The following is a 12,767-nucleotide window of genomic DNA, read 5'->3' on the forward strand; positions in this document are numbered from 1 at the left end:
CCCCCTTACTCTCTCTCTCTCCCTCTCTCCCCTTGCTCTCTTTCTCTCTCTCCCCCTTACTCTCTCTCTCTCTCTCTCTCTCCCCCTTACTCTCTCTCTCTCTCTCTCTCCCTCCCCATGCCCACCGTACCCACAGTTCCCGGAGCTGCGGGCCTTCCTCAGCATCAGCCTGTTGGTGCTGGTGCCCGTTTCGATCGTTGCCCTGTGGGGCCAGGAGTTCCAGTTGCTGGGGGAAACGCCAGTCTCGCCCACCCCCTATGCCATCATGCTCCTTGTCGAATCGCTCGCTGCCCAATCCCTGGTCACCATGCTGAGGGAGCCCTTTGAGACTGCCATTGAGATGTGGAAGGTCAGTGCTGAATAGGCTGGATACAGAGCCAAAAGCCTGAAACCACCGCAGCTCGTGTCCCGGACACGGAGATCTCACTGCAAATCTCCTTCAAAAACAATAAATCTCTGCATCGGCCGCCTCTCAGACAATCCTTCAGCAACCGTTGGGTGTCCTGAAACGGGTAAAGGTGGATAAATCCCCAGGACCTGATCAGGTGTACCTGAGAACTCTGTGGGAAGCTAGAGAAGTGATTGCTGGGCCTCTTGCTGAGATATTTGTATCATCGATAGTCACAGGTGAGGTGCCGGAAGATGGAGGTTGGCAAACGTGGTGCCCACTGTTTAAGAAGGGTGGTAAGGACAAGCCAGGGAACTATAGACCAGTGAGCCTGACCTCAGTGGTGGGCAAGTTGTTGGAGGGAATCCTGAGGGACAGGATGTCCATGTATTTGGAAAGACAAGGACTGATTCGGGATAGTCAACATGGCTTTGTGCGTGGGAAATCATGTCTCACAAACGATTGAGTTTTTTGAGGAAGTAACAAAGAGGATTGATGAGGGCAGAGCGGTAGATGTGATCTATATGGACTTCAGTAAGGTGTTCGACAAGGTTCTTCATGGGAGACTGATTAGCAAGGTTAGATCTCATGGAATACAGGGAGAACTAGCCAGTTGGATACAGAACTGGCTCAAAGGTAGAAGACAGAGGGTGGTGGTGGGTTGTTTTTCAGACTGGAGGCCTGTGACCAGTGGAGTGCCACAAGGATCGGTGCTGGGCCCTCTACTTTTTGTCATTTACATAAATGATTTGGATGTGAGCATAAGGGGTACAGTTAGTAAGTTTGCAGATGACACCAAAATTGGAGGTGTGTAGTGGACAGCGAAGAGGGTTACCTCAGGTTACAACAAGATCTGGACCAGATGGGCCTATGTGCTGAGAAGTGGCAGATGGGAGTTTAATTCAGATAAATGTGAGGTGCTGCATTTTGGGAAAGCAAATCTTAGTAGGACTTATACACTTAATGGTAAGGTCCTAGGGAGTGTTTGCTGAACATAGAGACCTTGAAGTGCAGGTTCATAGCTCCTTGAAAGTGGAGTTGCAGGTAGATAGGATAGTGAAGGCAGCGTTTGGTATGCTTTCCTTTATTGGTCAGAGTATTGAGTACAGGAGTTGGGTGGTCATGTTGTGGCTGTACAGGACATTGGGTTAGGCCACTGTTGGAATATTGTGTGCAATTCTGGTCTCCTTCCTATCGGAAAGATGTTGTGAAACTTGAAAGGGTTCAGAAAAGATTTACAAGGATGTTGCCAGGGTTGGAGGGTCTGAGCTACAGGGAGAGGCTGAACAGGCTGGGGCTGTTTTCCCTGGAGCGTCGGAGGCTGAGGGGGTGACCTTATAGAGGTTTTATAAAATTATGAGGGGGATGGGTGGGATAAATAGACAAAATCTTTTCCTGGGGTCGGGGAGTCCAGAACTAGAGGGGCATAGGTTTAGGGTGTGAGGGGAAAGATATAAAGAGACCTAAGGGGCAACTTTTTCACACAGAGGGTGGTACGTGTATGGAATGAGCTGCCAGAGGATGTGGTGGAGGCTGGTACAATGCCAACATTTAAGAGGCATTTGGATGGGTATATGAATAGGAAGGGTTTGGAGGGATATGGACCTGGTGCTGGCAGGTGGGACTAGATTGGGTTGGGATATCTTGGTCAGCATAGACGGGTTGGACCGAAGGGTCTGTTTCTGTGCTGTACATCTCTATGACCTTGTGAAATTGGTCCCCCTTTATCGTGAGACTGTCCCCCCCCCCCCCCCCCCCCACCATTCCCCGGACCCCCCCATGATGGGGAACGATCTCAGCATTGACCCTGTCGAACCCCTTAAAGAATCCGAGATGTTCCAACCAGGTCACCTCTCATTCTCCGAAACCCCAGTGAGGAGGGGCCCAGGCTGTTCAGCATTTGCTCCAGAGACTATCCCTCCATCCCCCAGGGTCACCTGGAGTGACCCATCTCTGACCTTCCTGCGATGGAGAGAGAGACACCTTCCCTTAAACAAGGGACTGAACCTGCACAGAGACAGAGACAGGGAGGGGGTGTAGGGGGTTACAGAGACAGGGAGGGGGTGTAGGGGGTTACAGAGACAGGGAGGGGGGGTAGGGAGGTTACAGAGACAGGGAGGGGGTGTAGGGGGTTACAGAGACAGGGAGGGGGTGTACGGGGTTACAGAGATAAGGAGGGGATGTAGGGGTTTACAGAGATAGGGAGGAGGTGTAGGGGGTTACAGAGATAGGGAGGGGGTGTAGGGGGGTTACAGAGACAGGGAGGGGGTGTAGGGGGTTACAGAGATAGGGAGGGGGTGTAGGGGGTTACAGAGATAGGGTGGGGTTGTAGGGGGTTACAGAGATAGGGAGGGGGTGTGAGGGGTTACAGAGATAGGGAGGGGGTGTAAGGGGGTTACAGAGACAGGGAGGGGGTGTGGGGGGGGTTACAGAGATAGGGAGAGGGTGTAGGGGGTGTCGGGGGTTACAGAGAAGGGAGGGGGTGTAAGGGGTTACAGAGACAGGGAGGGGGGTGTGGGGGGGTTACAGAGATAGGGAGGGGGTGTAGGGGGTTACAGAGATAGGGAGGGGGTGTAGGGGGTTACAGAGATGGGGAGGGGGTGTAGGGGGTTACAGAGATAGGGGAGGGGTGTAGGGGGTGTAGGGGGTTACAGAGATAGGGAGGGGGTGTTTGGGGGGTTACAGAGATGGGGAGGGTGTGTAGGGGGTTACAGAGACAGGGAGGGGGTGTAGGGGGGGTTACAGAGATGGGGAGGGGGTGTCAGGGGTTACAGAGATGGGGAGGGGGTGTAGTGATGACAGTACACGCTGCTGAGTCTGGGCCTGTTTAATGGGCACTGTTCCCGGTCTGATGTGTGGTAAATGTAGGAATTCCCGATCGGAGCGATGGATGGATCAGGGTGTCGTGGTTATTCCTTGACCTGTTTCATGTGGCGGTATCCCAGGTATCCCAGCACCCACTCCACTGCCTGCATTAGCATATAGCCAATCATGATATTACACTCGACTGGGGTGAAGTCAGCTGACAGTCTGGTCAGGAGAACCGCCAGGGCAGAGGGTAACATCACCGCTGTCAGGATCAGGAACAGGATCATCAGGGGGACCTGGGCAGCAAGGAAATACCCCGGTCAGGGAACAGGCAGAGCCCAGAGCCACACGGCACACCGCGGGGGGTAGGGGGGGAGAGAGAGACCATCAGGGAACAGGGGGATGGAGATATAGAGAGAGAGAGAAAGAGAAGAGAGAGGGAGGGGGAGAGAGAAAGGGAGGGTGAGGTGAGAGAGGGAGAGAGAGAGAAAGAGTGAGAGAAAGAGAGGGAGAGAGACAGGGAGAGGGAGAGTGAGACACCACCAGGGAACAGGGGGATGGAGATATAGAGAGAGAGAGAAAGAGAAGAGAGAGGGAGGGGGAGAGAGAGAGAGAAAGAGAAAGGGAGGGAGAGGGAGAGAGAGAGTGAGAGAAAGAGTGAGAGAAAGAGAGGGAGAGAGACAGGGAGAGAGAGAGGGGAGAGAGGGAGAGGGAGAGTGAGACACCACCAGGGAACAGGGGGATGGAGATATATAGAGAGAGAGAAAGAGAGGGAGGGAGGGAGAGAGAAAGAAAGGGAGAGAGAGAGAGGAAGAGGGAGAGAGAGAGACCACCAGGGATGGATATATATTTATAGAGAGAGAGAGGGAGGGAGAGATTGAGAGAGGGAGAGAGAGAGAGAGGGAGTATGAGACAGAGAGACCACCAGGGAACAGTGGGATGGAGATATATAGAGAGAGAGAAAGAGAGGGAGGGAGGAGGGAGAGGGAGAGAGGGACGGGGAGAGAGAGGGAGAGGGATGGAGAGAGGGGGCAGAGAGAGAGAGAGGGAGGGACGGGGAGAGAGGGATGGAGAGAGAGGGAGAGGGTGAGGATGGATTGGGACAATGTGATCCTGAGAAGGCTGTATGAATGAGGTGGAGAGGGACGGTGGTAAATACCTTCCCCTTATTCCCTCCGAGACCTGAGTAGATGCGGATGATCTCCGTTATGGTGAAGAATGTGACAATGAAGAGAACCACCATCCGGTATTTATCTTCGTAATCGTAGAACTGGCAAAGCAAGATCCAACAAGTTCACATTGGTCAGCTCACGGGACAATGATGGAGTAATCCCTCTGTGATCCGTCACCCCACTCCCCTCTTCCTCCCCTCGTTCCTGTCTCACTCACGCCATCCCCTCATCCCCCTCTCCCCCACCCTCTCATCTCCAACCCCTCCTCCTTGATCCCCACACCCTCCAGCTCCCCACCTTGACCCCCTTATTTCTGATCTCCCCCAAACTCTCACTGTCCACCCATCGCTCTCGGCTGTCACTTGAACCCTTGGTTCTGGATCAGTAGTGCTGGAAGAGCACAGCAGGTCAGGCAGCATCCGAGGAGCCCTTCATCAGGAATAAAGGCAGAGAGCCTGAAGGGTGGAGAGATAAGCGAGAGGGGGGTGGGGGTGGGAGAGAGTAGCATAGAGTACAATGGGTGAGTGGGGGAGGGGATGGAGGTGATAGGTCAGGGAGGAGAGGGTGGAGTGGATAGGTGGAAAAGGAGCTAGGCAGGTCGGACAAGTCCAGACAAGTCATGGGGACAGTGCTGAGCTGGAAGGTTGGAACTAGGGTGAGGTGGGGGAAGGGGAAATGAGGAAACTGTTGAAGTCCACATTGATGCCCTGGGGTTGAAGTGTTCCGAAGTGGAAGATGAGGCGTTCTTCCTCCAGGCGTCTGGTGGTGAGGGAACGGCGGTGAAGGAGGCCCAGGACCTCCATGTCCTCGGCAGAGTGGGAGGGGGGAGTTGAAATGTTGGGCCACGGGGCGGTGTGGTTGATTGGGGCGGGTGTCTCGGAGATGTTCCCTAAAGCACTCTGCTAGGAGGCGCCCAGTCTCCCAATGTAGAGGAGACCACATCGGGAGCAACGGATACAATAAATGATATTAGTGGATGTGCAGGGAAAACTTTGATGGATGTGGAAGGCTCCTTTAGGGCCTTGGATGGAGGTGAGGGAGGAGGTGTGGGCACAGGTTTTACAGTTCCTGCGGTGGCAGGGGAAAGTGCCAGGATGGGAGGGTGGGTAGTAGGAGGGCACGGACCTGACCAGGTAGTCACGGAGGGAATGGTCTTTGGGGAAGGCGGAAAGGGGTGGGGAGGGAAATATATCCCTGGGGTGGGGTCTGTTTGGAGGTGGCAGAAATGTCGGCGGATGACTTGGTTTATGCGAAGGTTGGTAGGGTGGAAGGTGAGCACCAGGGGCGTTCTGTCTTTGATACGGTTGGAGGGGTGGAGTCTGAGGGCGGAGGTGCGGGATGTGGACAAGATGCGTTGGAGGGCATCTTTAACCACGTGGAAAGGGAAATTGCAGTCTCTAAAGAAGGAGGCCATCTGGTGTGTTCTGTGGTGGAACTGGTCCTCCTGGGAGCAGATATGGCGGAGGCAGAGGAATTGGGAATACGGGATGGCATTTTTGCAGGAGATAGGGTGGGAAGAGGTGTAATCCAGGTAGCTGTGGGAGTCGGTGGGTTTGTAAAAAATGTCAGTGTCAAGTCGGTCATCATTAATGGAGATGGAGAGGTCCAGGAAGGGGAGGGAGGTGTCAGAGATGGTCCAGGTAAATTTAAGGTCAGGGTGGAATGTGTTGGTGAAGTTGATGAATTGCTCAACCTCCTCACGGGAGCACGAGGTGGCGCCAATGCAGTCATCAATGTAGCAGAGGGAGAGGTGGGGAATGGTGTCGGTGTAATTACAGGAGGTGGACTGTTCTACGTAGCCAACAAAGAGACAGGCATAGCTGGGGCCCGTACGGGTTCCCATGGCTACCCCTTTGGGTCTGGAGGAAGTGGGAGGATTCGAAGGAGAAATTGTTGAGGTTAAGGACCAGTTCGGCCAAACGAGTGAGAGTGTCGGTGGAAGGGTACGTTCCACAAGATGGCGGCCTGTCTCCCAAGTACAGAGGAGGCCACAGGGGTCCTTTTCAGAGAACACCTCTGGGACATCGGACCAACCAACCCAACCACCCCGTGGCAACTCCCCCTCCCACTCCACCAAGGACATGCAGGTCCTTGGACTCCTCCATCGCCAGACCATAGCAACACGACGGTTGGAGGAGGAGCGCCTCATCTTCCGCCTGGGAACCCTCCAACACAAGGGATGAACTCAGATTTCTCCAGTTTCCTCATTTCCCCTCCCCCCACCTTGTCAGTCAATTCCCTCGAACTCAGCACCGCCCTCCTAACCTGCAATCCTCTTCCTGACCTCTCCGCCCCACCCCACTCCGGCCTATCAACCTCACCTTGACCTCCTTCCACCTATCACATCTCCATCGCCCCTCCCCAAGTCCCTCCTCCCTACCTTTTATCTTAGCCTGCTGGACACACTTTCCTCATTCCTGATGAAGGGCTTATCCCCGAAACGTCGATTCTCCTGTTCCTTGGATGCTGCCTGACCTGCTGTGCTTTTCCAGCAACACATTTTCAGCTTCCCCCCATCTCCCCATCCTCCATACCTTCCCTTCCCCCTCTCTCCCCACCGGCCATACCTTCCCTCCCCCCCCCCCCCCCCCCCCCACCCACCCCCATACCTTCCCTTCCCCCTCTCTCCCCACCCTCCATACCTTCCCTTCCCCCTCTCTCCCCCACTGCCCATACCTTCCCTCCCCCCCCCCCACCCACCATACCTTCCCTCCCCCCTCTCCCCCCACCCACCATACCTTCCCTCCCCCCTCTCCACCCACCCTCCATACCTTCCCTTCCCCCTCTCCGCCCACTGGCCATGCCTCCCCCTCCCCCTTCCCCTCCCCCCCCCCCCCACCGGCCATACCTTCCCTTTCCCCGTCTCCCCCCACCCTCCATTCCTTCCCATTCCCCCCTCCCTCCCACCCTCCATACCTTCCCTCCCCCTCCCCCCACCGGCCATACCTTCCCTTCCCCCGTCTCCCCCCCCCACTGCTGATACCTTCCCCTCCCCCCTGTCCTCAGTTACCCGTGGCTGCAGAAGCAGGATGGTGGTCAGCCACGACAAGATGGAAAACAGCATGTTGACGTAGAGACACAAATGTAGAACTGGGTTGGCCATGAAGTCATCGCCTGGTCAGAGGAGGAAGAGACGAAGACACATGTTAACGTTCCCTCCACCACCATCACCTCCGCCTCAACTCCTTGCAGCAGGGACCATCACTTAGGCCTACTCAGGCCTCTCAGTGGAATACAAAAGACTACAGGCCCTTCGGCCCACGATATTGTGCCTGCCTTTTACCCACCTCTCCGCTCTGACTAACCCGCGTACCCGTGGGAAACAATTGGCTGACCCACTGTAGGCCCGCTGAAGCAAATTGGCCAAATTGTATTCCCAGCCCCGAATTCCCGGCCAGCTCACAAACGGGGTCAGACGGCACACAGACAATGGCTTACGGGTTAAACTCCCATGGACAGAGTTAAAAATCACACCACACCAGCTTAGAGTCCAACAGGTTTGATTGGAAGCACACTAGCTTTCGGAGCGACGCTCCTTCATCAGGGGGTAGTGGAGGGCTCAATCGTAACACAGAATTTATAGCAAACATTTACGGTGGGATGGAACTGAAATTATACACTGAAAAACTGATTGTCTGTTAAGCCTTTCATCTGTTGGAATACAGTGATAGATTCACTTCTTTCATGTGTAAATCACAAACCCCTCTATGTTAAGAAGTTGCCCTCTCGGCTTAGCTGTTAACAATGGGGATAGCTGTAGACATGACAGCGATCTCAAAGCCCTCAGGGCAGTCTCACAACCCAACAACAGCAAAGCCACACAAAGAGCAGGTCAGACAGACAGGCACCACAGGAGAATGGGAACAGCTCACCCACTTCACACAACGCTTTAACGCCTACCTGGGTAGATGACTGCAACCATACAGGCAGATGGTGTTTTAGCTTTTATTTAAAATCTGATTGAAGATTTGTAGCTCGGGTATCCGTTGTTGTGGTTCTGCTCGCCGAGCTGGAAGTTTTTGCTGCAAACGTTTCGTTCCCTGGCTAGGGAACATCATCAGTGCTATTGGAGCCTCGGCGAGCAGAACCACAATAGCTTTTATTAACAGAGGGATTGAGTTCCGGAACCAGGGGGTTATGCTGCAGCTGTACAAAACTCTGGTGCGGCCGCACTTGGAGTATTGTGTACAGTTCTGGTCACCGCGTTATAGGGAGGATGTGGGAGCTTTGGAAAGGGGGCAGAGGAGATTTACCGGGATGTTGCCTGGTCTGGAGGGAAGGTCTTACGGGGAAAGGCTGAGGGACTTGGGGCTGTTCTCGTTAGAGAGAAGAAGGTTGAGAGGTGACTTAATCGAGACAGAGAAGATAATCAGAGGGTTAGATAGGGTGGGCAGGGAGAGCCTTTTTCCCAGTATGGGGACGGTGAGCACGGGGGGACATAGCTTTAAACTGAGGGGTGATAGATACAGGGCAGATGTCAGAGGGAGTTTCTTTACTCAGAGAGTAGTAAGGGTATGGAATGCTTTGCCTGCAACGGTAGTAGATTCGCCAACTTAAGTACATTTAAGTTGTCATTGGACAGGCATATGGACGTACATGGAATAGTGTAGGTTAGATGGGCTTCGGATTAGTATGACAGGTCGGTGTAACATCGAGGGGCCGAAGGGCCTGTACTGCGCTGTAATGTTGTATGTTCTATGTTCTATTGGACAAATTTCTCCGACAATACCCTTCATGTCACTGTCATCCATGGTCTATCCAAGAGTCACTTGAATGTCCCTGAAGTATCTGACTCTATTCCCATTGGTCACAGCTCACTCTACACTCTCTGTGTAAGGAACCTACCTCTGACATCTCCCCTAAACCTTCCGCCAATTACCTTAAAATCATGTCCACCCCCCATGACAGCCATTCTCACCCTGGGGAAAAATCTCTATCTACTCTATGCCTGTCAACATCATATAGACTGCCTCGTGCTCCCACGAGGAGGTTGAACAGTTCATCAACTTTACTAACACCTTCCATCCCAACCTCAAATTCACCTGGACTGTCTCAGACTCCTCCCTCCCCTTCCTAGACCTTTCCATTTCTATCTCAGGCGACCGACTCAACACAGACATCTACTATAAACCGACTGACTCCCACAGCTATCTGGACTACACCTCCTCCCACCCTGCCCCCTGTAAAAACTCCATCCCATATTCCCAATTCCTTCGTCTCCGCCGCATCTGCTCCCAGGAGGACCAGTTCCAACACTGCACAGCCCAGATGGCCTCCTTCTTCAAGGACCGCAGATTCCCCCAGACGTGATCGACGATGCCCTCCACCGCATCTCCTCCACTTCCCGCTCCTCCGCCCTTGAGCCCTGCTCCTCCAACCGCCACCAAGACAGAACCCCACTGATTCTCACCTACCACCCCACCAACCTCCGCATACAACGTATCATCCGCCGTCATTTCCGCCACCTCCAAACGGACCCCATCACCAGGGATATATTTCCCTCCCCTCCCCTATCAGCGTTCCGCAAAGACCACTCATTTCGTGACTCCCTTGTCAGGTCCACACCCCCCACCAACGCAACCTCCACTCCCGGCACCTTCCCCTGCAACCGCAGGAAATGTAAAACTTGCGCCCACACCTCCTCCCTCACTTCCCTCCAAGGCCCCAAGGAATCCTTCCATATCAGCCACAAGTTCACCTGCACCTCCACACACATCATCTATTGCATCCGCTGCACCCGATGTGGCCTCCTCTATATTGGGGAGACAGGCCGCTTACTTGCGGAACGCTTCAGAGAACACCTCTGGGACGCCCGGACCAACCAACCCAACCACCCCGTGGCTCAACACTTTAACTCTCCCTCCCACTCCACCGAGGACATGCAGGTCCTTGGACTCCTCCACCGGCAGAACATAACAACACGACGGCTGGAGGAGGAGCGCCTCATCTTCCGCCTGGGAACCCTCCAACCACAAGGGATGAACTCAGATTTCTCCAGTTTCCTCATTTCCCCTCCCCCCACCTTGTCTCAGTCGGTTCCCTCAACTCAGCACCGCCCTCCTAACCTGCAATCCTCTTCCTGACCTCTCCGCCCCCACCCCATTCCGGCCTATCACCCTCACCTTGACCTCCTTCCACCTATCACATCTCCATCGCCCCTCCCCCAAGTCCCTCCTCCCTACCTTTTATCTTAGCCTGCCTGGCACCCTCTCCTCATTCCTGATGAAGGACTTATGCCCGAAACGTCGATTCTCCTGCTCCTTGGATGCTGCCTGACCTGCTGTGCTTTAACCAGCAACACATTTTCAACATCGTATAGACCTCTACCAAGTCACCTCTCATCCTTCTTCACTCCAATGAGAAAAGTCCGAGCTCCCTCAACATTTCTCCATAAGACACACCCTCCAGACCAGGCAGCATCTTGGTAAATCTCCTCTGCACCCCCTCTAAAGCTTCCACATCCTTCCTATAATGTGTTGACCAGAACTGAACACAATGTTCCCAGTGTGGTCTCACCAGGACTCTGTAGAGCTGCAGCATGACCTCACGGCTCTTAAACTCAATCCCCATGCCAATGAAAGCCAACGCAATATATTCCTCCTGGTCAGCCCTATCATCTTGGGTGGCAACTTTGAGGGATCTATGGACATGGACCCCAAGATCCCTCTGTTCCTCCACACTGCCATGAATCTTGTTTTTAACCCTGTATTCTGCATTCAAATCCCACCTTCCAAAGTGTATCACTTCACACTGTTCCAGGTTAAACTCCATCTGCCCCTTCTCAGCCCAGCTCTACATCCTCTCAATGTCCCGTTGCAACTGACAACAGCCCTCCACACTATCCACCACTCCACCAGCCTTCGTGTCATTGGCAAACTTACTAACCCACCCTTCCATTTCCTCAACTAAGCCATTTATAAAAATCACAACGGCACTGACCCCTGGGGAACACCCACTGGTCACTGAGCTCCAGGCTGAATACTTTCCATCTACCACCATCCTCTGTCATAGAGTCATGGAGATGTACAGCACGGAAACAGACCCTTCGGTCCAACCCGTCCATGCTGACCCAGATATCCCAACCCAATCTAGTCCCACCTGCCAGCACCCGGCCCATATCCCTCCAAACCCTTCCTATTCATATACCCATCCAAATGCCTCTTAAATGTTGTCATTGTACCAGCCTCCAGCACTTCCTCTGGCAGCTCATTCCATACACGTACCACCCTCTGGGGGAAAATGTTGCCCCTTAGGTCTCTTTTATATCTTTCCCCTCTCACCCTAAACCTATGCCCCTCTAGTTCTGGACTCCCCCACCCCAGGGAAAAGACTTTGTCTATTTACCCTCTCCATGCCCCTCATAATTTTGTAAGCCTCTATAAGGTGACCCCTCAGCCTCCGACGCTCCAGGCAAAACAGCTCCAGCCTGTTCAGCCTCTCCCTGTAGCTCAGATCCTCCAACGCTGGCAACATCCTTGTAAATCTTTTCTGAACCTTTTCAAGTTTCACAACATCTTTCCGATAGGAAGGAGACCAGAATTGCACGCAGTATTCCAACAGTGGCCTAACCAATGTCCTGTACAGCCGCAACATGACCCTCCCAACTCCTGTACTCAATACTCTGACCAATAAAGGAAAGCATACCAAACGCTGCCTTCACTATCCTAGCTACCTGCGACTCCACTTTCAAGGAGCTATGAACCTGCACTCCAAGGATAAAGGGGGTGCAGTGGTAGTCTCGCGCACTGACCTCGACACGGCTGAAGCCAAACGCCAATTCGAGGACCCCTCTTCCCCAGGGCGGTGCCATCTTTGATGCTGGCAGATCCTTACCTGGTTGGAAGGGAAGTTGGTCAGCGTCAATGACATCCTCGAAGGCCCGGATGCGCTTACGCAGTTTATCAGCGATCACCTGCTCCTCCATCGCGGGCCGCCTGACCGCAAGGGGTGGGCTCTGTTACCGGGGTCACAAAGGTCAGGGGGTGGGGTCTGTTACCGGGGTCACAAAGGTCAGGGGGCAGGGTCTGTTACTGGGGTCACAAAGGTCAGGGGGTGGGGTCTGTTACTGGGGGTCACAACGGTCAGGAGGCGTGGTCTGTTACCAGGGGTCACAACAGTCAGGGGGCGGGGTCTGTTACCAGGGTCACAACGGTCAGGAGGCGTGGTCTGTTACCAGGGGTCACAACGGTCAGGGGCGGGGTCTGTTACCGGGGTCACAGCGGTCAGAGGGTGGGGTCTGTTACCGGGGTCACAACGGTCAGGAGGCGTGATCTGTTACCGGGGGTCACAACAGTCAGGGGGCGGGGTCTGTTACCGGGGTCACAACAGTCAGGGGGCGGGGTCTGTTACCAGGGTCACAACGGTCAGGAGGCGTGGTCTGTTACCAGGGGTCACAACGG

The 12,767-nt window shown here is 54.1% G+C and overlaps 1 protein-coding gene across 1 annotated transcript; it reads right to left on the reverse strand.

Moving 5' to 3' along the window:
• Nucleotides 1–3,297: 3,297 nt before the first annotated feature.
• Nucleotides 3,298–12,292, reverse strand: LOC132834498 (transmembrane protein 17-like). The gene is made up of 4 exons (XM_060853421.1): nucleotides 12,202–12,292; nucleotides 7,379–7,482; nucleotides 4,356–4,466; nucleotides 3,298–3,492 (listed from the first exon to the last, which is right to left on the reverse strand). The coding sequence occupies exons 1-4, from the start codon at nucleotides 12,290–12,292 to the stop codon at nucleotides 3,298–3,300; spliced, it is 501 nt and encodes a 166-aa protein (XP_060709404.1).
• Nucleotides 12,293–12,767: the final 475 nt, after the last annotated feature.

The sequence above is a fragment of the Hemiscyllium ocellatum genome, chromosome 40 (assembly GCF_020745735.1).
Source record: "Hemiscyllium ocellatum isolate sHemOce1 chromosome 40, sHemOce1.pat.X.cur, whole genome shotgun sequence".
Taxonomy (NCBI): domain Eukaryota; kingdom Metazoa; phylum Chordata; class Chondrichthyes; order Orectolobiformes; family Hemiscylliidae; genus Hemiscyllium; species Hemiscyllium ocellatum.

What these genes read in the sequence shown, in the direction of transcription:
- LOC132834498 (XM_060853421.1), bottom strand. Translation starts at nt 12,292, where the DNA reads ATGGAGGAGCAGGTGATCGCTGATAAACTGCGTAAGCGCATCCGGGCC. An exon ending in CCAACTTCCCTTCCAACCAG is followed by an intron (nt 7,483 to 12,201) that starts GTAAGGATCTGC and finishes TCCTCTGACCAG; the next exon opens with GCGATGACTTCATGGCCAAC. An exon ending in TCCTGCTTCTGCAGCCACGG is followed by an intron (nt 4,467 to 7,378) that starts GTAACTGAGGAC and finishes TTGCTTTGCCAG; the next exon opens with TTCTACGATTACGAAGATAA.